The sequence below is a fragment of the Excalfactoria chinensis genome, chromosome 4 (genome assembly GCF_039878825.1).
Source record: "Excalfactoria chinensis isolate bCotChi1 chromosome 4, bCotChi1.hap2, whole genome shotgun sequence".
Taxonomy (NCBI): Eukaryota; Metazoa; Chordata; class Aves; order Galliformes; family Phasianidae; genus Excalfactoria; species Excalfactoria chinensis.
The window spans coordinates 9,963,772-9,990,369 of NC_092828.1; the positions used below are offsets into that span (position 1 = coordinate 9,963,772).

Below are 26,598 nucleotides of genomic sequence, written 5' to 3' on the forward strand. Positions count from 1 at the left end.
AATGGCAGTGCTCAAGATGCTGTTACAGACACCAGCCTGGGGAAAAGTAGCAACCTTATTAACAAATAGACAAACCTCTTGGGTCTGTGTGAGTTATTTTAGAGTCGGTCACTGAAAACTGTCCTCATGAGTGGAAATGTTGAGCTGTCAGAGAAGCCAACCTGAGCTACACTCTGCAGAGGCAGTGCACCTCCCATCTGTTACACATCCCCCACCACATCCTGGTGATGGATGGCTGCCAAATACCCTCACAAGAGACAGATGCTTATTTATTTGGTACTTAAAAATTGCTCCTGAAGCTAGTGACTGTTCAGCATAGAATTACTAAGGTTGGAAAAGACCTTTAAGACCAACCATCAGCTCACTGCCATCATGTCCCTCAGTGCCACAGTCAGCCAGCATGGGGCATTGCCTTGAAGTGAAAGGTGATGCCAAGACAAGCAGATGAGTTTCTTGGTGTTTCTTTCCCTTTACCTCAAATGCTGTGTTTGCTTTCCTTGCTTCACTAAGAATTTCTGTAATAGTGGGAAGATGCTTCTAGGTTTTAAATAACCCCACCTCCAGATACTCATTTTGGATGACAAGTGTTGGGTGGGCGTGGATCTGTGACATAACACTTATTTCCTCTCTGAGAAGAGTGAGATCTAGTTGTTGCCTTTGAATGTGCTCCACAAGCATCCTTCAGGTTTCCCTTTAGGTTCTCTTTCCCTGATTTTTCATTTCTGCAGCTGTGCAGGATCAGTCCAGCTTGGGAGGGGCTCCCTGCTCACATAAGCAGCAGGATAAGGGAATGGCATTGCACTGAAGACAGAGCTAATAGGTCTATTTATCTCAGCTTGTAAAAGACTATAAGCCTACCCTGCTTGTATTTCTGTGCAAACAAACAAACAAAAAAACCCAAAACCATTAATGGCCTTTCTCATTTAGGGTTTTTGCTTATGGTGAATTAGTTCAGAGGTAATTCTAGAGAGACTAATTATTATTGACGAGAATTTAAATTAAGGGGACAAACATAGGATGAAGACTTGATAACATGGCTTTTGAATGCTAAGACACTGGAAAACTTTTATTGTAAGGGATATTGTTGATGTAGAAGGAGAACTGTTGTGTGATGGCTAAGCCTGTTTGAAAACTTTTCATCCCAGCTTTTCCCTATGAGAAAGTATTTTAGAGTGTACGTGGCACTCTTGCATAAAAAGCCTGTCTTCATTTAAAAGCAGAAATTATAAAAATGTAATTTTACAATTTAGATTGTACTAACAAAAGAGCAGCTGGGTTTATGAAAGATATAGGTAAGAAAGTTATAACCCTCTACTGTAAATAAGTTCTTGAACTAAATTGAATCAGTAGTCATGTTGATGTACCTTACAAGTCATAGCCTTGGGTGAGCGGAAGAAGATATCAGCTCTCCACAGATTAATGTTGGCCAGTAGTAGCAATTCAATTTGTTATAGATCTAATTGTTTCCAAATACATTTTGGCTGTAATCTATTTATGTTGATATATTTCTATTATGATAATACACAGAAGCTAGTAGTCTCAGTGGGAAAAATAATGAATGAGGCTTATTCCCTATTTCCTATGCACTTTCTATTGTAACCATAGAGTTCAGGAACTTGAAAATTTTTGCTTTGCAAGGGATCAGCTGAATAAAAATGTTCAGTTATTTGTTATATGGTTACTTTTACTGACTGCTGATTTTATGGGGGGTGCCAGATGCATCTGTGTAATTAAACAGGAGTATTAAATGAAAGAATTATATTTTAAAATGTTGATATTTGCAATTCATGGGTGGCACTGGGTTTAAAGTGTTTAATATTCAAGCAACTTAATATATATATATATATATATATAAACATATAATTCTAATACTATCTGAGTGTGTCTCTCACTTTTTCTGGTCCTGTGGTATCACTCTTGTACTTTAAAAAATACCTTATTTAATAATGTCCTTTTAATATTGCTTAGACATCATTCTGAAGCCAGAGAGATCTGAGGCCATTTTTTTCCCCATCATTTTTCTTTTTTACTGGAATGCTGTTCCAAAAACTTCTTCCTCTGGTGGTTAGAAACATTTCTATTATTTTCAACCTTCATTTGTTTGTGGTCAAGGTTTCCTCACTTGTTCTCATGTGAGTGCTCTTGCTGGGTTTAAATAGCTCTTCATCTCTTCTTACTCTGTTTGAACCTCTGATATATGTTAAGGTATTAGCTGTTTCCCAATGTATGGGTTTTAGTAGGCTAAACAAGCCATGTTTTGCAGTTTCTTAAAATAAGTTTCTTTCTACACATCATCCTGATAGCCACACTTACACCTGCTAAGGTGTGAACCAGTCTTTTGTGAAAATAACTGAGCAAGTGCTAGATGAGGTCTCACAGGGTATAGCATTTTTGATACTAGCTAGCTCTGCAGGACCTACTTGGCACAGTGCATTCTTTGTTACTCAAATCATTAATGACTTGTAGTTCCATGACTGCCAGTATTTGCAAGTCTTCTTCTGACACTCAGGATTTTTGTTGTTGTTGTTTTTCGTGTTTGCATGGAAGACATTTCACCTTGTGTCTTCAAAATAAATCCATTCTTGATGTCTCAAGGCATCCAGTCTCTTGATTCCCCACTCTGCATTAATGCCTTCTGCTGTGGAGTGATACATAAGAAGTCAAGGTAATTGCAACCTCTGCCTGTGGGAAAATAAAATACATAGGTTACTCTGAAAGTGTATGCCTAGTGTTTATTTCCATAGAAATCATCAGTTACAAGGAGCATGATAACACTGTTTCATAGAGAACATTATCAGCTACAAAACACTGTTTTTCATCATAGTCACCACCATTAACTGTTCATTTTCCTCAGCACTGGACAAGATCCTGCATATGTGATCATAAAAACCTGTACCAGCTGAGGTGATCCACTGTTTCACAGCACAGTATTGTTGGGAAGATTGTTGCCGATGCAGTCCAAATCTCATTGTGCTTACATCCACTGTTTGGTCTCTATAAGCATTCAGAAAGCATTGATGACTGTCAGTGGGTGCCATTTTTTCTTCATATCATGCCTGTGCTTCACCTGTTCTTCCTTGCCAGAAGCCATTTTGTCAGACTATCCTTCTGCTGCCATCTGTCACACAGCAAGAAAATGTAAGGAAAAAGTAGTGGTCCATCCTCTACTACCATACCACCAACATCCACTTCTCGTGTCCTGGGACAACAATATAAAAATAGAAGGCATTACTTTCTGAGCAGCCGTCATATTTTCAGGATGAGATGGGGCCCCATCTAGCACTAGTGACAGGGCTGTCACCACCCACATTTGCTCAGATGTCTAATTATGTCCTTTAAATGTTTTCACTCATAGACTACTTGACAAATTTACGTGCTATCTGATATAATTTAGAGCTGTTCTACTGCATCATTAATATCCACTCAGCACACTGCTCACCATCATCTTGAAACCACAGTTGATTTGTGCTTTTTTTTTTTTCTTTTTTCTTTTTTTAATCTTGCCAGTACATACGTAGGTGAAATATAACGACTGAAGGAAACCTGTAACGCTTAGCAGATCTTGTGATATTTGTGAGAAGTCTACAAAAAACATATCCTTTACTACACACTAGAGCAGGGACTTTATGTAATGTTGAGGAAGAAAAATGTTATTTCACAAATACTAAGTTTGTGAAGTGAGGCCCACAAACAATGCATTGCAATAGAAATGATTCAACCTATCGTTATCTCTGGCAAATGTAATTGGAATCAGCTTGGTTTACAAAGAAGAAAAGTTAATTAACCTGGGATTCTTGGCCACATATTAAAGCATTATCAGCATGATTGTTAGTTTCTGTCATTTAGTGGTTAGGGCCATTCCTGTAAAGGAAGATTATATTTTAAATGCCAAGATGGCATTGAGCCACCTGTGCTGTTAAGAAAGGCGATAAAAAAGACAGGCGATTGGATTTAATTTTAAATAAAAGATGACAGGATCCTATGCTTTCTAGGGTTTTCTATGCTGTGAATATTTTACTTTGTACCTTAAGCATGCCTGCTGGACCTGTTTCTCATTGTTTAGATGCAAGATGACAAATTCTGGTATGGAAAATGGGCTTTGTTATGAATAGAGATACTACTTTTAAAAAATATGTCACAAATAAGTGGTGCTCATCACAGTGACAGAATCACCATTTTGAATTTCTCCTTGTAAGTCAATTTTGGTAGGTTATCAAATATTTTGGTCCATATGGATGAGAGCCATCTTCTGCATCTCTGTCTACTTCTCTGTGACTTCAACCACATTGTTGTCTCTTTCCCATTTTATAATCTCAACATGTCAGCCTATCTGCACTCTGGGTGCAAGGGAGAAAGCCTCTTGCAAAGCCTCACCAACATTTGGTCAATCAACTTTAACTCTTTCCTATATATTCAGCTTTAAAGTGATAAAATGACACATAGGTTTAAAAACTCTACTTTTGTCCAGAGCAGCTGGTTGTAGCTATCCCTTCAATTCATATTTGCTGTGTGACACTTACCAGGTAAACATAAGATCTATTTTAAAATATTCTGTAAGCTGTCATGGACATTGAAAGCAGTTGCCTTGCACACCAGGCCCCATTCTTAGTGGGAGCAGTATTTCAGCACTGTTTGTACACAGGAAGTCTATTGAGCAATTGTATAGCAAGCTCTGAGACATTTCTTTACCTAGAGGGTGATGATACATTGGCTCAGGCTGTGCAGAAAAGCTGTGGATGCCCCATCCCTGAAGGTACTCAAGGCCAGGTTGGATGGGGCCTTGGTGGGGGGAACAAGCCCATGGCAGGGGATTGTTGCTCAGTGATCAATAAGTTCCCTTCCAACCCAAGCCATTCTGTGATTCATTTCAACATTGGTGCTTTGGATTTTGAAGGTTTATACTCTTTATGCGTTTTCTTAAACCTATTATATGACAAGTATTGTGTATGTCAGCCCTGTACTTTACTCTAAAAGACTTTACTTTGTACTAGCAGCATCTGCACTGAAGTTAGTGTTTTTGCAAAGATTAACTCTGTACTATTAGCATACAAAATAGATGACTGACGTAAAAGCACTGGAAAATCAGTGTTTTCCAGATACACAACTGTTCTGTGATCATAAGGCCATGTACTGAAGTACTAAAACATTCCGCAAGGTGATCAGCTGATCAGATTCATCTTGGAGAGAGCACGTTCCTTTTTCAGCCTTCTGAGTCTGCCTTTTTTCTTCCTGCAGCTTGTGGATGTGACCTGGCTCAAGGAGGATTTTTTGTGAGACAGGGAGACTACATCTGTACTTTGGACTACCAGAGACTCTATGGTACACGGTGCTTCAGTTGTGATGAATTCATTGAGGGAGAAGTGGTCTCAGCCCTGGGCAAAACCTATCACCCAGACTGTTTTGTGTGTGCTGTTTGCAGGTATGTGTTCTATGAAGTTGTATTTCATTTAATGTTTCTGTTTAATGATATTTTATATGTGAGGTTTTTAAGGTACTCTAGAAACTGCCTTTATCTCTCCAGTCAAATATTTTGCCCCAGATATTCATCCTGATTTCTCTGGTGTCTGCTATTTCATGTTTTGTTGACTTAAGTTTACACAGAACTTGGATATCAGTGCCTGTTGTCCCAGGCAATCCAAGCGGATACTGTATGAGTAGACTTAAACCAAAATATCACAGTTCTGCCTCCCAGAAATTACAGCAGTCACTTAAAATAGGACAGAAATGCCGTGATCTCACAAACATTGGTGTATGTGTTGAATTTCACCAAGAGTCTCCAGCAGGAGTGTAGGTGACAAGTGACAGAGCACGCAAGATGTCCCCTCCATGAAATGCCTGGTAGAGGTCAATAAGATCATTTCCCACTGTGATCCAATGAGGATGGCAATCTTTTCAGGCTCTGAAGTAAAGACAGTTGATGCTTGTTGGAACTATATCTTGATTTTCTTCTACGGAAATAGCACAAACTTCAGGAAGAAATTTTATGTATGCCAAACTTTCAGGAAACTTCAGGAACAGGCTACTCAGAGACATTCTGAATGCTCTCATCCCTGGAGGTGTTCAAGGCCAAGATGGATGGTGTTCCCTGCAACCTGATCTAATGCTTAATCTAGCAGTTGGCAACCCTTCCCATGGCAGTGGGTTGGAACTAGATGATCTTTGAGGTCCTTTCCAATCCAATTCATTCAATGATTCCATGAAATGCACTGTTGTGGCAGTAGTTTGAAGCGACTGCTTTCGCTATGTTTCTGTCAAATTTGAGCTTGTACCAACACATGAAAGCAACTCCAAATGGTAAGAAAAAGTTCAGGCTGCAGTGCTGTGAGTAACAGGGCATCAAGGCATCACATTATAGATTCTTTATCTGCTGGTACTGTATTCAGATACTTGGGCAGTGCAAAGGATCTCTGTCTTTGTGGCCATATGGCAACCAAATCTACCAGTTCATCAGGTGGATGAGCTCAGATGTCCTCCTGCTCTGATACAGAAACAGAGCTTGCTTCAAATTCCAGAACAGTCACGTGTCATGGCAAGATGTCTGTGCAGCTTGAATCTACTAATTGCAGAAATAATTAATTAGTTGTACTAAGGGGAAGTCTACTAGCCTGACAGGCTTCTGTTAGATTAAATTGTGTCTTTTCAGATTCTGCAAACATTATTAGATTTTTCCTTTTGGTTAAACAAACATGAAAAGTAAAGATAACAAACCTGAAGATATGCGTTTATTTAATAGGAGGTAGAATGGTTTAAGTCTCTAATTGTGACACTCATTAGTTAAACGTGGATTGCACAGCCTGTCAGTGTAACAGCTCTTCTACAATTCTTGTTAGGGCTGTTACCTTCCATGTAAGGTGGTACTTCTTTGACTAAGAGGAAAAGAATACCCATTGATTCTACTTTCCTGTCAAATGTGGTGACATTCTTCACCACATCATTAGGGGCTAGTTCACGTGCCTACTACATGCCTTTGCTGGAACAGGCTGCCCACAGAACCCACAGGATGCCCCAGGCAATAGGTGGCCTGGTCTACTGATTAAGTAGTTGGCAACCCACAGCTGGGGTTTGGAACTAAATGATCATTAAGTCCTCTTCCAACATAAGCCATTCCATGACGATTCTCTGCCTGTACCTAGCAGCTTAATACCTCACGTAGACTTCAGTGAGACTTTTGCTGTACAGAAATCTTGCTGTATTTAGCCAGTCCTTCAGCTGATGGTTTAGAGTTTTGTGTTAAAATTTGTCTCCTTTCCCTGGAAAATCAGAATAAGTTTTCATGTAATTAAATTACGTAAGTACCTAACAGGTCATGTTAGATGAATTGCATTATGGAGACAGTTCTTACTGGAGCATGCTACTAATATTCCATGATGCAGAAATGTTCTCTAACCTTGAGTAACTGAATAAGTGGATTAAAAGCGATTCCACTAATAAAGTTTCTGATTGCTGCTATGTGAAACTTCATTAGAGAGACACACGTCTGCATCCATTGCTTTCCTTTGAAGGACATGCAAATTCATGTTGTCTTCATCAGAGCCAACTAACATCCAGCTGAGTTGCAGGATTCAATTAGTGTCTCCTAAGGGGGTTGTAATGCTGACTTGTGGCATAGATCAACAGAAGAATCCCATCATCTGTTCATATTAAAAACACTGGACCATTTTCTCAACTTCTTTAAATCAGCATTGCTTCAATTACTCTAGTCATTGCAAGCCAAATGTAATTCATGTTCTGTATGGGAAAGAATATCCTATCTAATCATCATCAGCATTTATGTTATTAAGTGATACGTCAGCAAAAATATGGGGAATAGAGTACATGTGTTTTAAGCTGACACAGAATTAGGTGGGTTTTTTTCCTTAAAAAATGAACAACAACAACAACAAAAAACACAGAAACATGCCAGACAGAAGGAAGATCTTGAGCCATTTGGTTAGGGGTACAGTGCTGTAAAGCACTTTTACTGGGCATTTGCCTTGGAAGAATGTGTCCAGAGTACCATTTGTGTCATTTCTTAGGTGGGCAGAAAAGGCAGCTACATGAACATGCAAACTGCATCTGACATTACCCCTTACAGCAGGACTTTCATGTAGGCTCTCTGTTAGAATTCTGACTCCTGGAATGGGACTGACCACCTTTCCTACCCTAATGGGAACCAAGCACAGCTGTTACCAATTTCATAAGCAAAATTTGGCTGCTGAAGGTACTTTGCACTTATAAAAAGGGTCCTCAAAACATTGCAGTATTGTTAAGTGCTTTACATGAATACTTCTGTATTTCTGTAGCTGCTGAAATAAACATTCCTGTGTCAAGTAGTAAACCAATGATGTTAGCAATTCCTTTTTTATTATTTTCACAGAAGAGAAGATTTGAATTGAAACTAGTAGGAAATGTATCTGGATTCAGATCGGTGTGAAAACCTTATAGGCACACAGCTAGATGGAGCAGTGGGGAAAATGCCAGTCGCATAGCTCCATTCACTTTTTGGAACCACTGACACTGCTCCTTTTGAGTGCCATGTGAACCCGTGTCATACAAAGCTGTATTCCCTCTTGCAGTCTGCACTGCGTTGATAAGCTGCTACAATGCTCTGTGAAAAAACTTGTGTGTCAGAAAACCAAATCTTCCCTAAGGCATCTGCTGGGCCTCAAATGTTCTTGCCCTGCACTGCCACAGTTCAGAAATTCATAGATGAGAAAATGACTGTCAAAAATGCACTGTATCCTAGTGTGCTATGTGATGGTCTCTATCTTGCACTGACCAGTTGGCTTCTGAACAAATTCAGGTTTGAATTGTGTGTTTGCTCTGCTGGCATAGTTTGAGGGCTTTCTCCCAAAGCCGTCCGTAGTCAGTGTAACTGTTTGCAGCTGTTGTTTTTAGTGATTTTATTGCTTAAAACCATGTAAGAGTAGAATAACATAGATTCAAAAAAAAGCTGCAGATCTACTACTTACTCTGAACTCCCAGCAAGTGGGTAAGCAATCCTGTTCTTACATTTTTGTAAGCTGGAAGGGCCTACATCCTACAGAGGACTACCAGAAATGTTACCTCTGAAAGGTCTCATGTTTGTAAAAGTGAAATAAAAAGAGAGAGGTAATTAAGGCTATTTGTATTAAGAGGGGCCAAGGTCTATTGAAATTGGTCATGGAATTCTTATACGGCACTTGGAGACTTGGATCACCAGAACAGCATATTCAGGATGTAAAAGGCCAGAAAACTGAGTGTTTCAGAAAGCAATGGGAAGTTATACCTGTGATGAAAATAAATGCTTTTTAAAAAGGAATTTTTGTGAGAAGCCTTAGCGTGATAATACCTTATATAGACATATTAAGTAAGACATATGGTCTGCTGTATGTAGACATATGGTTATACTGTACGTGGACACTATGTTGGATTTCAGTGTTACTGACATGTGCACATGGTATCAGTCTGCATTTTGGTATTACGTGTTCATATAATTAATAAAGTTGGGATAGGAGTAGTCTATTCACCCATTTGGAGGAATGCATGTAATCATTATCTGTATAATTACAGTATTCTTATAATTGATCATACACAGGATGATTTTATCTATTTATTTATTTATTTTCTGAGATGTAGACAATGAAGAGGCGACGGTTTCACTATTAGCTGGATGATAAATTAGCATGAATCTTTCAGGTTTCAGGTCAAACCAAACAGCTTTATGGTTTCTTTACATGTCTTGACCATTCAGATATTATATTTTGTCTGAACTTAAGAAGTTTTCTCTTGAAACAGACTATTGTCAGAACTTGAGTGTGTGCCAAGCGGTGAATAATGAATAACAGGAGCGTGAGGCCTTTTCATGCTGTTCTTCAAGGTGCTTGTGCCAAATCCAGATCTAAAAACTTCTCTCAATCAATTTGTATTCCTGTTTTCTTCAAGAAAGAAACTAATCATAGCCAAGCAGTTAGATATAAAATTTCAGAAGACCTGTTGGAAATATATATATATATATATATACATGTATATATATATATGTATATATATATATATATATATATTTGGTTCTACATAACACTGCTATTACCAGGAAGAATTTGAAGACTATTGTGTAGGCATGGCTTAGAAGAATTTTTAAGAAATTAAGATAATACGGAAAATGAAAAAAGTCAGTTCATTCTGGACATTTTAAATATGCTAAACCTTTTATTCTCATGTTTTTATTGTTTATGAAATGTGAAAGAGTTTTGTTCCCACATAAGCAGCACTGGGTGCTTCTTAAAGCATCTCTTGTAGAAGAGTTCTTCATTTGGGTATTTATGCCAAAATTTTGAAATCCAATTGAGTGTTCTTCTTGACATTTTGATCATAAAATAAAGTCATTTATCACTGTTAAAGTGCTACCTGAACAAAGGACTCTTACTGTCTTGTTCTTACATGGACATGCTTTAAGGTTGAATAAGTCAATTCCCTTCAGCCTTCCTTGTGCATCCTATGTTTCTGCTTTGTGTCTCACCATCCCCACCAGCCTCCTTCCAGTACACCAATATCTTGTCTTATTCTGAGGAACCCACAACTGTGTGCACAATTCTATATGCACTCTTCCAAATGATGAACTGAGGGAAAGATACATCCTTCATCTCACCCATCAGGCAGCCAAGGATGTCACTGACCTTCTTTGCTAGAAGGACAAGCTACTGACTCAAGTTCCACTTAGTGTCCATTACATCTTTTTCTGCAAAGCTTCTACCCCCAGCATGTAAAGATGCATGGGATTATTCCTCCTCAGGTACGTACTTAGCATTTGCCCTTGGAGAACTTCATGAAGACAGAAAATAGCAAATAATACTTGCTTTGTCTTATCAGGTTTAAAATCCTCAGTCAAATTCTGCCACACAGAGCAACCTTGAGGGATGTGATTGTACCAGGTGTAAATCAGAGCACAATGTGATCCTGTAGGTCCTCAGGTTGCAGTCTGACATTGCACCTGACCCAGCATAACTGCAGGTTGCTTCTGAAATGGGTAGCCCTGCTCTCCCCACATTCCTGACCATATGCTTCTGTTAATCTTCTTATATCAAATTCAGTTGATGGTTCTGCCAAAAAGTCAGGTCAGCAACTTAAAGAACAGAAGGCCATGAGGTAGCTCTGGAAAAAGAAAAAAAAAAAAAGAACATGTTTTTGGCTCAGAAAGCTTGAATGACTTGCCCCTCAGCTGCAAAGGCTGAAACATGGTGCAAAGAAAGGAGAAACAAGTGCCAGGCCTTTCAGTGTCAGCACACTGTTGCCCTGAATTAGGCTGATGCTGGTTTATGTTTTACAATATAGTTTGGTCACCTAGCATCACTGCCAGCTACAAATACTGGAGGCATATGGATAAAACAAAATTCACTGGAAGATGAATCATAAGAGATATACTCAAAACCTTACAAGTCATTTCAAGGAGCTGCTTTAAAGATACTCTTTATTCTCATTTTAAAATTATAGGAGTGAACTGTGAAAATCACACTGAATGTTTTTAAGAGGATGAATATCTAATTAAATCCCATACCTAGTGATATTCAGTGGGTGACTGGTTGTGAGATGTCATTATAATAAAAGGCAGATACACTTTTTAACCTACAATGCTATATATAGTCCAGCTTACAAGTTAAATAGCTCAGAAACTGAAACCTTGTTAATTGTCTGTTATCACCTTCTGCTGAGCTTTCACTTGTACTGGCATCAAAAACCTGGAGCGGAATAGCTTGTGAAAGAAGGTCAGATGTTACAGAAATGCTGCTGATTTGTTACTAAACTTTCAGAAAGCAAACCAGTTTAATGGGGTAGTAAAACCTTCCCACACCTTCCCCCTGAAGTATGCTTTCTGGCCTGTTACAGTGTGTGTGAGTGCTGGTGTGTTTTGTGGGTGTCATCTACCAGCTCTGTTTATGTGCAGTAAGAGGTCAGATATTCTATTCTCTTCCAATTTAAACTGCATCTTCTGATTGTCCAATTGCCTAACATAGATGAACCCATTCACAGTGAGCAGTACCTACTTATACTTTATTTAATGTTCGCTGCATTTGTTTTAGATGGGCTTCTATGTGCAGAAGCTCAGACGGATATTTGCCATTTAGATCAGGTATAAGATAAATCAACTTATTGTCTGACTGCTACTCCTAATATAAGTTACAAGAATGCTCAGTAGTAGTAATGCTTCTTCAAATCAGTGAATCACCTGTGGCTTCCAGTGCATCACTGTCTCCAGGACTAATGGTGCAAAGCTTTCAGTTTTACTGATATCTTACACAATGGTCCAGTTGGGTCATTGATTGATTCAATGGCCTCGCTGCTGTTGAAGACTATGGTGAACCACAGTGAATGGTAACATCTTGCTCAGGGAATGCAAAGGTGTGTAAGTATGAAAGATAACGGGGTAGTTGTGTGACAGTGTAGTTGTGTGATTGCATCTGTGGAGCAGGTTATCTTCTTGTGGAGGTTTAATTTTGAGTAGATTATTAGCAATCTTAGTAAATCTGTATCTGTAAACTAAAAGGAGATATCTTCCTAAAAATATTCAGGAGATTATTTCTTTTCTCAGTTCTGGAACAGCTGAAATTCCTTGGCTAATGCCTGTTGAAGTAAATGAATAGGCCTTGGTTATAGAAGTGATTTTTGTAATAATTAATTGAAGTGAATACATGATTAAATGATGTCTTTCTCATTGGAAGGAGAAATCTGGGAGAATTTGGGTTACATCACTCTGCTATCGAGACAGTTTTTAATAATTAGTCCTTAATCATCTTTATCAACATGAAAAAAATTACTGTATGTAACATTTGAATAAACTTCTGGCTTGGACCAGATGACTTCCAGAGATCCTTTCCAACATCAACTGCTCAGTGATGTTCATAAAACCCTTCTTTTATTCCATGTATTAGAAGACTTGATGATTTTAAGTGGTATAAAAATCCATTGCAAGTAATAGTTATGACCTAAAAAGAATATTTCTTATACATAACATACATAACAGCTTGCTTTTGCTGGACTGATGCAAGAAAAGACAGACTTAATATTGGCCAGTAAGGTTTGGTTCCATCACATAACTAGAGATAGTGCTGTCTTATAATCAGGTTATAAAGTAAAATTCATCATAGAAAGTCTTCTGTTGAAGAGCCAGAATTTTATGCCTCCTATTTCTATGCTAACATGGCTTTGGGATTCTTTGTACCAGAATCATGCCCCATCACTGGAGGCATTCAAGGCTAGGCTGGATGTGGCTCTGGGCAGCCTGGTCTGGTGGCTGGCAATCCTGCACGTAGCAGGGGCATTGAAACTAGATGAACATTGTGGTCCTTTTCAACCCAAGCCATTCTATGATCTGGTCCTTCTATCATCCTTACTTACTTAGTTAAGTAAGAAGGAAGAAAATGTTTGGAGTATTAAGTCATTAGTAAAGGAAAAATTAAATAAATGAAAAGCAAAATTAATAATGAGATTTCCAAAGATATCATGATAATTAAGTTGCATGTGTCCTCATAATTTTTAAAGTATTACATGTGGTCCAAAACAGATTACACTGCTGAATACTTATCTAGATGGTTTAAAATGAATTTTAGCAACAGTATTAAAAAAAAAAACAACAAAGGATAACATTACTTTTGTTCTCTTTATAAGTAATTAAATAATGTTTATGCTTACCAAGCAGTATCTGTACAGCTTTTGCAGCAAAGATATTATCTCATTTGGTATAAATTTGATAGCATTTGTGGGGGAATGTCGTACAGAGTTCTAATGAAATGTTAATGAATTAATCTGATCAGATGCACTTCATAAGGATGCAGAATGCTTGCAATATGTTTATGCCCCACTTAAGCCATATTTTGATATCTTGCTAGTGATTTAGTTGAGCTTTTGGGTGGAGTGAAATGTGGTTCTAAATCCTCACCGCCCTTTGCTGAATTGAAAATAAAATAAAATGATTTGTCCATCTGGTGCTCTTAGAAATAGAAAAACCTTTGCATTTTCCATGCCTGAAGAATAAAGATCATAGCAGAAAGTTTGTTGTTTTAAAGGCACGGATTAAAAGGTTGTATTTAATTAAGTCTAAGTAGTGCTGTTTTTAGGGTAAAAAAGAAGCGTAGACTATTGGTTTTTATGAGGGATGTACTTTCTCTGATGAGGAATTCCCCTGATATTTGCTTTCTAAGTAGGTTATGAAAACAACTTTGATATGGTCAGTATTGAGAGGACAAATGCTGTCATCTTTAAGGTATAAAAATCATCACTCTCATGCAGGATTTTAACTTAATATCAGATCCCCGTAATTCCAATTTAATTTTCATTCTGTAATAACTCATCCTGTTAGTGATCAGCCATTGCTGATGATATGTTTCTTATGTACACAAGACCTTGCACTTGAGTGCTCTGTGTGTGTATCTTTAGGTTTTGTTTTTATGTAGCTGCATAGTCTGTTCTTCAATACTTTAGCCTCTGTTGGCTGAGATATTGTAAATGAGAACTGATCAAGGAGGGAAAAAGCAATCAGAGTAACAACAAGTTCTGTTATGGAAATGCAGTTTACTTCAATAAGGGCAATTGAATGTAACTTGTATGCTTTTGTTTCTTCTGTTGTAGGCTGCCTTTCCCTGCGGGTGACCGGGTAACTTTTAATGGGAAAGAGTGCATCTGCCAGAAATGTTCCCTGCCACCTTCCAGCAGCACTGGCTCATTTCCTGTACAGAACTTGCGAAGTAAGTAGGAGTTGTGTTGTGTTCTGTTGTTACTTTCTAGCTTGCCCGTATTTGAAGAACCAGTTTTTCACTGACACTTGTAACTGCTATGCTGCACAAAAACTGTCAACAACTACAGTATAATGATATAAAGAAACATACAACAATTTTCTAAAAAAGGCTGATACTTAAATGAAACACAAACAGCACCATTATAGAGTTAATAATACACAGAACCTCTCAGAACACTTGATTATAATGGAAGTAAATTGAAATGTTTGAAACAGGGCATAATATAAATGTTAATAGATTTAAGGGTTTAATCCAACTGCAACTGAAATGAAATCCAACTTGAGATTTCATCATATGTTATTTGAATCAGTCCTGGAAAACAGACATAATTGTAATTTCATGTCCGAATACTACAACAGGGAGTGTATACAATGTGCCAGAGAGGCATTTGCATTGACCTTGATACTATTGTGTACTATCAGAAGATAACAAATGCCACAGTGAAGCATGGTCTTCTCATATCAATTTTTTTCAGGAAAACTGAGCACAGAGTGCCATTGCTGCACTGGACTTTCTTGCTGTACTCATTTGTTCATGAGAAACTGCCATACTTTAACATTCAAACACATCCTAAAGAGTAACTGAGCAGCAAAAGTAATCTTATCAAGTAATGAATGCAGAAATGTCCTTATTGACTGTCACCTCAATCTGAATTTGGCATGACTGAGGAAAGAGCACCTAGACTGCCTATCTTTCAGTGTAAGAATCTACCTCCCTTAAGGGAGAAAATACTTTTTTTTCTTTATGTTTCTTTTTTCCTTCTTCCAGATTTTTATTTTAGCAGTACTTTTCACCATTTCCCTTCTGCTCTTTGTCAGCAAATGCTGCTGTGTAAATGCAGTGCACAACACTGAACTGACTCCTCTATTGCTAATGCTATTCTCTTTAGCAGAGGCAGTGGCTGTCTCTTTTTGGTTCTTCCTCTTGTTTATTTGAGATATATTAGATACCTGGCTTGCATTTGTAGATCCATACTTTAATAGCGTGTTATCTATTTGTCTCCTTTTCTTATGGGAAAACTGGCTTTGACTTTAATGGAAATTATTTCCCTGTTTAAGTACTGACAGGGCAAGTTTATTTGATTATCTGCAATACAGAATCCTTTAATATACTTAATCTTTCTACACACACATGCTACAGAGACTGCTTGTGTTTTATTTCCCCAGTTAATTTCCCTCAGGTCCCTGCACCATGCCTCCCCAGTGCACGGGTACAGCAGCTCCTTACCTGCAGACCCATAGCAAACCATGTGCCTCAGAAAGAATGAGCCCTGGAAGCATGCCTTTATGACAGTGGAGTAATTCCTCCTTAGGGTAGGGAATAGAATGTTTGGTAGAGAGTTACTCTGCAAGGAATGCCTCCAACTTTATTATGTTGGCCCATGATGTCAGAAGCAGATGTTGGTGGGATATAAATAGAGATTGAATCTTCCCATCAATATTCCATTACATCTTGTTGCTGTGTGACAGTTGACAGCAGAGGGGCAGTCTGACGAGATGGTGTCTGACATGAAAGTGTGCATGGTGCAAAGATGTGTCAACAAATGGCATCCATTGACATTCATCATTGCTTACTAAATGTTTTTGGAGATTAAACAGAGGATGAGGCAGTGGGTAGTGAGTTTCAGTGGTGGTGACAGTGACAGTGGATCACCTCCACTGGTGCAGCTTTTACTTCAAGCAGCATGCAGACTTTTGTTCATCGCTGGTGAAAATTCACAGCTAAGGGTGGTGACTGTGTTGAAAATTAGTGTTTTGTAGCTGAGAGTTTTCTCTATCAAATAGTGTTACCGTGCCCTTTGTAGCTGTTGTAGTTTCTATGGAAATAAGTAGGAGACATTACTTTTGGAGTGACTTACCAAATTTTATGGAAGACCACTAGTGCACAGAAACATCTCCTTATGCAAACTGAGTCAAGGACCAAGTACTACACTGATCCACAGTTATGTTGGTTTTATACTTGTCTTAGAATTGCCTGATATGTTTTATGGAAGCTGTTCGTCAGCCTATTGCTCTCTAAATTGAGCTCAAGAATGCTCTCATTAGAGTTCTTTAGACCCACTGAGCTCCCAGCAAGACAACCCTCTCTAACCAGCCCTTCTATTTTCCTCTGGTTTTCACCTCTTTCATGCATTACATTTGGAATAAACAAAGAATGTCGAATACCAACTTTCTGCCTGAGTTCTTGAATTTTTTATTATTATATAAATAACTACCTACTTGTTAGTTTAGTTTATAAAATATTAGATGTGAAAGCAACTTGTGGCAGATAATGTTGAAAGAATACTCTGGGGAGAATATCAATATGTAGCAGTAAATTCATGTGTACTGCAGAGTTATTGGATGAAATTAGGTGAGTCATCAAAGGATGCTACATCCAAGACAGAAAAACAAGAACATCACTCAAACAGGAACTGTTGGCATAGAAACCACTATATTTGGTTTTACTTACCTGGAATTTAACAGAGAAAGCAACAGATAGCAATAAAACAGTAGACCACAAAACACTGCATTTTTGCCCACCCAGGCTTAAGCGAGATGGAAGCTGAATGACTTCTGATCACACTGTGTTGTGTTAAGCTGGCAAAATAAGCATTCAACCTATAAGATTAAATTAGATTATCAGATACACTTCTAGTGCATAGAAGATCACAAACAACTTTCTGATTGCAGTTAAAGAATACATACTGAAACATTTATTGTCTTATGGGACCAAATACAGACATGTACCCAAATGTTCCCTTTTATTAGCAAAACTCCAATGTTCTAATCTGTGCTGCATATTCTTTTGTGCTGATCTGTTTCCACGTATTGGTTCTCTACAGAGTGATACTAAAGAGACATACTGTTTCTCCTTTAATCCATTCCAAATCCACTAAAGGAAAATAAGATTTACCCTTTATTGTTGTGTGCTGAGAAATTACATATTTGCAATTGCACTAGCAGAGTGTCTCATTAGGATCACATCATCAACTAAATAGAAGCTTAACTCAGAAAGTTTTTAAGAGGACTGTTTAAGTCTTTTAATGAGATCCTGTGTTTGGAGTTCTTTCTTAATAACTAGATAAATCTTTTTTTATGCTTTTGCATATATTCTCTTCCATGCAAGATGTTTTTTCTTCTCTGAAATCACTAAACAAAGCTTTAATGTGTTTTTGGTTTGTCTTTTCCCTAGCAAACTGTTGGTATATTCATCCAAAAGAAAATAAATAAATAAATAAATTATATCAAACAGAAGATAAGATAGATTACTGATATTGATTCTAGAATCAGTTTAGCAATGATGTTTTCCATGTATTGTGAATCTGAATGTTCTAACATTTTATGAGAGAACTGAGAGATGGGAAACTGAAGAAAGTGAAGAAAGAAAGTGACCTGGACTGTGTTGGATAATTGAGGGTTCATGTAGAGTATAGAGCTTCAAATTCCATGTCTATGTGGCTTCATGAGACAGGGTCATGAGCACTTAGTGCCCAAGAGTTGTTTTATGTTTTACTGGTGTAGTCAATAGTATCCAGACTATATGTGATTTTCTGTAAGTAATGAGTATATAGTCAGCCATCAGTTTCACATGTTGCTTATCCAACGTCACAACTGTTTGGGAACTTGCAATGCCTTACACATTTTTATATAGTTTTCCTGATAACAGAAATTCAAATCAGAATTTCAGCTTAGTTTTTTTCCCCAGTTGCAGAAAAAATTTGAATTATGAGTTAAACTGTTAGATTTGGAAGAAAAGTTTAACAAAAAGAATTAATAGTTAATTTTGATCTTGTAAATTTTAGCTTTTATTATTATTATTATTATTAATCTCATTGAGCTGATTTGCAATACTTTAGAGCTTAATGAGCAAAACTTTCACATTTTTTAGACAGTATATAAAGACTTTAAAATATAACCTAGGTCACTAGAAATGTAAGTTATCAGGGTTTACTTCTTACTTTGTTGGATTATTCATGCCATGTAGGACATTAGGGCAGCACTGCTTGTCATCCATTTGTGAGCAGTCAGCAGCAAGCTTTAGAGCATGTGCAAGCTGTTACTAGGACACAGATTGATTCTTGTACTGCAGGGTGTTTAAAGCATGTGATGCACTCATTGGATTTTTCTCTCGCAGATTGTGGAGGCTGTGGTTCAGAAATAAAAAATGGGCAGTCATTGGTTGCCTTGGACAAACACTGGCATTTGGGCTGTTTTAAGTGCAATACATGTGGCAAGCTACTGAACGCAGAGTACATCAGCAAGTAAGTTGAGTGGGGAAGCTCAGAGGGTTTTATTCAGCGTATTTCTGATACCAAGTAAATACTTCAGTGTTGCATACCCTTTCGTTTGTCTTTATAAATGTTTGGGGAGGTATAAAAGATTACCAGGTGTTACTCAACTTGTATTAAAATCACTTAAAAAAAATAATCAAATGAATAAAACAGAATTTGTCATTTTACCTTGAGTTACCAGAGCATCTATGCTAAAGGAAGCCAGTGGGTGGAGTACGCTTCATGGCTCTGCAGACGTGCCCTTTGTTATTTGTGTTTGCCTTTGCTGTATGTGATTCTGTAATGTGAACAAGCAGATATTATCCTTTCCATGTGTTTCACGTAAGTGCTCATTAAGGAGTTATATACTGGGTCTTTGTGCTGCTTGACACTTGTGCTATCAGATTTGGATGGAATTTGATGACAGCAATAAGAGTTAGCACAAAGCACACACAGAGACCAAGTCTCATGTCAGCACTCATATCAGTCTGGTGAGATACAGAGTTTTCACTGGCCAAAGCAACTGGGATTAATTTCTGCATTGGAGAATTATGTTGTTATGACAAAATTTTCCTAAACAGATAACTCAATCACCAGCGCCCAGAGATTCAGAGATGACGGGGCTTCACAGCCAGTGTCCCACTGACTTTCAGTGGTTCCTTGGATTTGGATTAATACAAGTTAATTTCAGAGTGTGCACTGGAGACTCAGAATACAGTATTTAAGAAAAGGGTGTTCCCAAGTATAGTTTCACGTTGTCTTAAATCCCATTCAACTCTCCTGAATAAACTAAATGCCAAACAAATAAAACTGAAGAGAAGAAACATCCATTTTTCAATCAATTCAGATTTTTTTTGTGATTACTCATAAGTTAGTCTCTAGCATTCCAACTTGTCTACTACAAAATATTATGTTTATTTTTCCTCAAGGAAAAGCCCAACAAAATTGAGCATTTGCCATCCAATCGTGGGTTCTTCTAGCATATTATGAACTAATGCACTAAATGTACTTAACTATGCTTCATTTGCATTTTACAATATTAGAACAATCTCCAGTTCTTCTAGAGCAATTTCTTTTCACTCATCTGTTTGATGATCTAAATGTAAAATTTTGTGAAATTGTGACCCAAGAGTGAAATTAACAGACAAGTTCATTTTAAGTTGTCTAAGTTCCCTGTTTCTAACTATTTAGAAAAGGAAACACTAAAACTTTGATTCTTATTCTTCATGTTTTTCAGTCATAACTGTTAACGTATTTAGCAGTATAATCTCCTAGAAAACCTCTAACCCCACATAAAGAAATCTATGTGTTGTCTGTCCTTGTTCTGTAGGGATGGCATTCCATATTGCGAAATGGACTATCATGCAAAGTTTGGTATCAGATGTGACAATTGTGAAAAATATATTACAGGAAGAGTGCTTGAGGTAAGGAGAATCTGTCACTCAAACAAATCATAATGTATGCAAAGAGAATTTCTCTTTGCTTTATATATTTATGCTCACAAATGAGTGTGAACACAAGTTTAATTATGAAATCATATGGATGACATTTATGACTGTTTTTGTTTTTTCTTTTAATAGTTTTATAATTAAGTTCTTAAATGAATAAATATAGTACTGGAGAACATTCAAGTAGAAGAAGTGGGAAGTGAATGCATTATCAGATGCATGAAAAAGTAAAATGAGTAACTTGAAATGTATTTTTGTACCCAGAAGCAAGCTATATTCTTCTGTTGCTTTTATTCTGTTTTTTTAGATTTGTTTTTAGAGTTTGTTGTTGTAAAACTGAATGATGTTTAGTGTAGGTGCTTTTTTCAGAACCAGATTTTCACATAAGTGACCCAGCATCATTTGATCTAAATAGAGTTTGAGTCTGTCTGTAGTGATCCAATCAAGCCCTAGCAGTGTTTGAGTTCGAAAGAGGTTCTTCAGATCCCTGTTCGTTCCACTCAGTTCTGCAGTTTTGGGAAAGTGGTCACAACAGGCATCCTCCAAAGCTTCTAGAAGCTGTGCACAGAATAATTATCCAAATGGTGGACAGTAGTAGCTATGGAGGGGGGATCAAGAGGCAAGTAGAAGGGAGCAATGAGTCCATATTTGTTGGCATCATGAGGTATTTTGGCTAATGCATGAAAGGCATTTTCCAATTGTTTTTATGAAATGTTTTATAAAATCTCAGAAAATAAATCGACTTGTAATAACATATGTACAAAAAATACTCTTTTTACTTGATTTTTACCCACAGTTTGGTTCCTTATTTTTGTTACAGATTTAGCAAAGTAAACTTTAGACAAGATCATTCTTTAAAGATTTTGTAGGAATTTGACCATCCCTGATTATGCAGGTCATTGTAGTTCTAGGTGAGGTTTTGGTCAGTGGATATTTCTCATCTTTAATTGTCTCCCCTTTTCCCACTCATTTGCAGTGTTCCTCTGTTGAAAAATAAATAAATAAATAAATAAATAAATGAGATGGTAGCATTGATACTCTTATTATTTTGGTACTGATGAAGGCTAGGAGCAATGATGATTGAAACCTATGATATTTAAATGTGGCTAAAAGTACTGATGCAGGATTCTGTAAACTTTTTCAAAACAGAGAGGAGATAAGTAGAAGAGAGGACTTTTGCAACATGTAAAATCACAGCAGCATCAGATAGTGTCACTTCCATACAGGAAAGCCAAGATGAAGTTAGCTTGAAGCAGGCAATGGATTACAACAGGTACATTACTATTCAGCATCTGAATCTCTCTGAGGGATCACTTAAAATGGTCACTGAGTTGTAGTGTCAGTAGTGAAAGTGGTGAATAAGGAGGTAGTGCATACCTTGTATCATGAGGAGGAGAGACTAAAAACTTATGCCTCAAGCAAACCAATTTGAAAGAACACAGAGACCACGTCCATTTCTAATGCAGTTAAGTTTTTGCTTGCCTAAGGCAGAAAGATTTATTCCAGTGTGTTGGAGTTGAGGCTGATCTTTTCAGTCTGGACGGTGTCACATTCAGTGTGTATTTGTCTCTGTTCAGGTTGCTGGGATGCTTGCGTGTCTCCTCATCAGGAGGGCAAAAAGAAAAAGTAGCTGTGGCTGCTTGTCCTTGTATACATTTCCTGGTAGAGCTGCTTGGAATCCTGAAGTATTTTTCAGTACTTCTGTACTCATTTCTGTGTTGTCAGATATAATCCAGAGAGACATAGAAATAATAGGGTAAATTGCTGATAAGAAGGGGAAAAAAATCTTCTGTGATACTTCTCAGCCAGAGGAACAGTCCCCCAAGGGAGCTGCTGGAAGCTATCACTTAGATCATGTTAAAACTAGATTGGACAAGGCACTGGAAAATCTACGTTAGGGAACAATCCTGCAATGACAAAGGGCGGGACTATATGACCTAATAGGATTTTTTCCATCTCTGATTTCTGAGATAATGTCAGGAGGACAGCTGCTTCCACAATTGTTCTGTGCCCAGATTTTAAAATGCTGTCTCCCTTTCCAACACTTGTTCATTTAAAGTGTTTATTCAGCAGCGGAGGAAGGGAGAGTCAACTATTGTGAATTACTGATAAATTATAAAAATGTGGTTGATTTTAGAGGCTGCCAGCCAAATACAGTTATGATTTAGTTACTTAAATTCTTCATTCAATGCATTTTCTTAGGGCCAGCTCCATTTCATGTTGTAAAGAAACTCAAACATAGGATAGCTGTTTCTAACTTCTTCCTCATGTCATCCTCTTCAGTCCACGTTGTCCTTTCCCCAGTCTCCCAGGGAACTTGTACTGAAGAAGCTACAAATGAGGCTAAACTTCTGATTTATAGAGACCATAAATTATTGTATTGCTTTAAATGGCAACATTTTTTGCTATTCTGTTTACAAAAACTCTTCTCAGCGGTGCTTGTTTGGGCAAGGTTTAGTTTGAACACCTAAAGAGCACTGCTTCATGCAACATTCACCCTGTACTAGAAAACTGAAACAATTTTTGTCTGACCACTTATACTGGTAAACTTACCACCTCAAATGAGCAGCAACATATGGCTGTAGTTTACTTTGTAGTTTGACTTAACTTGCAGTGCAACTGAAAGCCTTTAGGGTAAACCCTTTGTGCTACAACTATGACACAGGGCATGAGCTTATGTCGTAGCTCTGTTCCCCACCCAGCAATAGCAAGCTTCATACAACAGCACAGAAAATAAACACTTTCTAAAATAATAAGCTTCTGACTTTAAAACTCCCCCTTTTCCCCCCATTTTTTTGTGTTTCAATCTATTTGGCACTAAAAATATGTTTGTTTGTTTGTTTGTTTTGTTTGTTTGTTTGTTTTAATATCGTAAGCAGTTATTTATTTTCAACTTGTACTAATAAACATATCATAAAAATAGACAAAATAAGTGTAATTGCCTTGATATAAAAATACTCTGTATTTCACATGGGAACTCAGGTCCTGGAACAAACTCCTTTCACTCTACAAAACAATTTGAGTTTATTTAATGATCTTCAGTCAATCTCCTAGTTGTGTTCTACTTGGAGGGGACAAAGGCAGGTTCCCTTTCTCCTGTCTCCCTCCTCAGAACAGCCTGTGTAGGTGCTGAGGGAGCTGATGGAGGGTTGGGTGGCAGCCAGTGACACATTCTTTCTGTAGCTGTTAATTAGAAAAATAATCTCAATTCCAACATCTCTCTATTTGTGTGTGGTCAGTCCATAGTTGCTAGTTCTCCCCATAAAGACTGATTTCTAGCTCTTTTGATATTTTCCTTTTAATTGAGGAACTCTAAGAAAAACTCACAGAGACCAGTTTTAGTCCCTGTCAACTTCAATTCTGCTAAAATGAACAAGCTGAATTCTTCTCTACTCCTAAAAATCATAGAATCACAGAACTGTTTGAGTCTGAAGGGACCCTTTAAGACCCTTCAGCCATCTAGTCCAACTCCCCTGTGATGAACAGGGACACCTACAACTTGACCAGATTTCTCAGAGCCCCATTCAGCCTGACCTTGAGTATCTCCAGGGATGGGGCACCCACCATCTCTCTGTGCAACCTGTGCAAGTATCTCACCAACCTGGTTGTGAAAAACGTCTTGCTTATATCCAATCCAAATATCTCCTTTTTTAGTTTGAAACCATTTCCTCTTCTCCTATCAAAATCAGCTCCAGACTCTAACTGTGATACTGGTAGTCATCGTGAGTGCCCACTGCCCCTGAGAATCCATGCATCTCAGCATGGATGGATGCTGTGCTCTGAATGACTGGCCACTACCATGGCCAATGCTAGTAATTCCATTTCTAGAGAAAATTGCTTCCCTGAGACAGCTTGCTCTGAAGGTGTTTTTCTTTCTGCAGCTTCATTACTACAGATAGCCCCTTGTAAGAAATGACTTGGGGAGCGTTTCTCTTCATCTACTTTTTCAACTAACAATTTCTTAGGTCCTTAGATGAAACCTTCACAGCCAAAGACAGCCTCTGGAGATGTTTTGATTACAAATACATTGTGGACTGTAATCACTGGATGTGATTGCTTAGATAGGCAACTGCAGCAGTTCTCACCAGGCTGAGCTGCCCCTTAGCAGGCCTCCATGCTCAAGATGATTCTTCACTGCCAGAAGCTGGTACTTTGAGTTCAAGGTGGACAAAAGCTGATAGTGTAAAATATTGGAGAATTATATATTTCTGGAAAGGTTTCTTGAGGCTTATTTCCATGCAAACCAATTACTGCTTTAATTTGTGATCTGGGCCGCAGACAGAGGGATATTTTCAGATCTTGACTAGACTTCTGTCTACCATCATCCTCTGATTTACAGCTGTGGCTGTGATATGTGTCCGACTTGAGCTGGTGCAAATGACCATATCATTTACCAATCATGATGATGGGTCCAACTGCTCCCTCTGAAATGGCAGCATGGTACTCAGTATATGGGGTAAGGAAGAGTTAACATTTTTCCATTTTACATGTATGTGTAAATGTCTATAAAATATAATCAATATTTTAAAAAATCTATTCATCACAACCATATGCTACTTGAAAATGAAGGAACAAATGCAGTAGACACTAGACAGGAATTAGACTAGAAATGTCAATTATGTATTTGTCAATTAAATGGCAGTTATACCTCAGAAACTTATTAATTAAAGCATGATTATTTATTTATTTGTTTAGTAGCTTGCTTTTTGCTTTGCCCTTAGGGTTGAGTTGTTTGCAGCCACATCTACTTTGTAAATCAATTGCCTTTCCCTATTCAAAAGTCTCAGCGCAGCAGAGAGACGAGACTAATTCTTTACAGCGGGGTGCATGAATTTCTGCCCACAGTGTGGAATAAATGGTTTGTTCTGAAATGCCTGTTACCCTGCTGTTTCACTTACAACAAAACCTAGTGATGTGTGAAAGGTGCTCCAGCAGCTTACAATGCAGGCATTAATGCTGAAGCATGTAGTAAAAGTGACTCTGTCTATGTGCATGAAGTATTTCCTGTAGCATGATCAGCCTGGAGAAGGCTGTCAGAGCAGCAGAAGGATCTGAGTGTCTGTACTAATCCTTACTTAGATACTGCTCTGCATGACAGTTCTCTCCATCACGAGAGAAGAAGGAAAACTGTTGGAAAAGATACAGCTAAATAAATCAGCGTTAGCTCTTGCTCAAGGAATCCACTGAAGGTAGGAAACATTAACTAGAGCTTTCAATGACTGATGCTTACTGAGATGCAAGACATTTTGCACTTAGAAAGCTGTCTCTGTTTTGGTGCTATGTGCGTTAGTCTGGGTCTGCAGGTTTGCAAGTTCAGGTTAATCATCGGCACAAGGTATCTGAACTCAGGTGGGTGAGTGCTGTCAGCTGAATGTTTTCCTTTAAAACAGATATGATTAGAAATACAATCAATAAGCATGTAAATATTGTCAGTCTTAGTTTTTAACCTTTTCTGTAGACCGATTGCAATATGTTGGGTTCATTCACCTTATCTGCGTCCCACCCTCATTCTTTCCCTTTTGCAACAATCTGTTCTCTCCAGAAGGAGATACAGAACTATGCTTATCCATTACTATTATCTGAACTGCTAAAACCTCACAGAAGTCAGGAAGATCTGGTGTATACCAAAAGGAACTGTTTGCAGAATTTTACCCTGTAAGTCACTTTTTAGGGTTCTTGAGTAAGCACAATGAGGAGCTTTTGTTGATAGTTTAAACCTTGTCAGATTTTTACCAAAGTTGGAGATTCTCAAAATTATTTCTGAATAAAACAAAAGAGAAGTTCAATCTTTGGGAACTGGTTCATACAGAGGTAATAATTACTACTGATTTATTTTTATTTTATACATATTTTTTTCAGTTGTGTACTTTCTTTTCTCATGAGAATTTGGAAAAGATCTCTGATGGAGTTGCTATGCACTTGTACCTGTGTGGGTTTGTTTGTGATGGAGGTTTAGTGCATAGTTATATTCCAGGCTCGTGGTTAGTCCTTTGGAAGGCAAGTGAATGGTGTCCACTGCTGTGTTTTAATGCAAAAATGCAGTATCAGTTAACTATCATAAGAGATCATAATACAAATTAGTTTAGCTCATTAATTAGTTTTGTCTGTCTTAATTAATCTCTTAAGACAGTTTTGCATCAAAGTAAGTGTT

The 26,598-nt window shown here is 37.7% G+C and overlaps 1 protein-coding gene across 15 annotated transcripts in view; it reads left to right on the plus strand.

The window, feature by feature from the left end:
• ABLIM2 (actin binding LIM protein family member 2) overlaps positions 1 to 26,598 on the plus strand; it is a 135,951-nt gene that overhangs the window by 46,285 nt on the left and 63,068 nt on the right. For all 15 annotated transcript variants that reach the window (XM_072334236.1, XM_072334243.1, XM_072334248.1 and 12 more), the window contains exons 3-6: positions 5,236 to 5,419; positions 14,581 to 14,696; positions 18,864 to 18,990; positions 20,330 to 20,423. In XM_072334236.1, the coding sequence (XP_072190337.1) occupies positions 5,236 to 5,419; positions 14,581 to 14,696; positions 18,864 to 18,990; positions 20,330 to 20,423 (521 nt within the window). The remainder of the gene's footprint in view (positions 1 to 5,235; positions 5,420 to 14,580; positions 14,697 to 18,863; positions 18,991 to 20,329; positions 20,424 to 26,598) is intronic.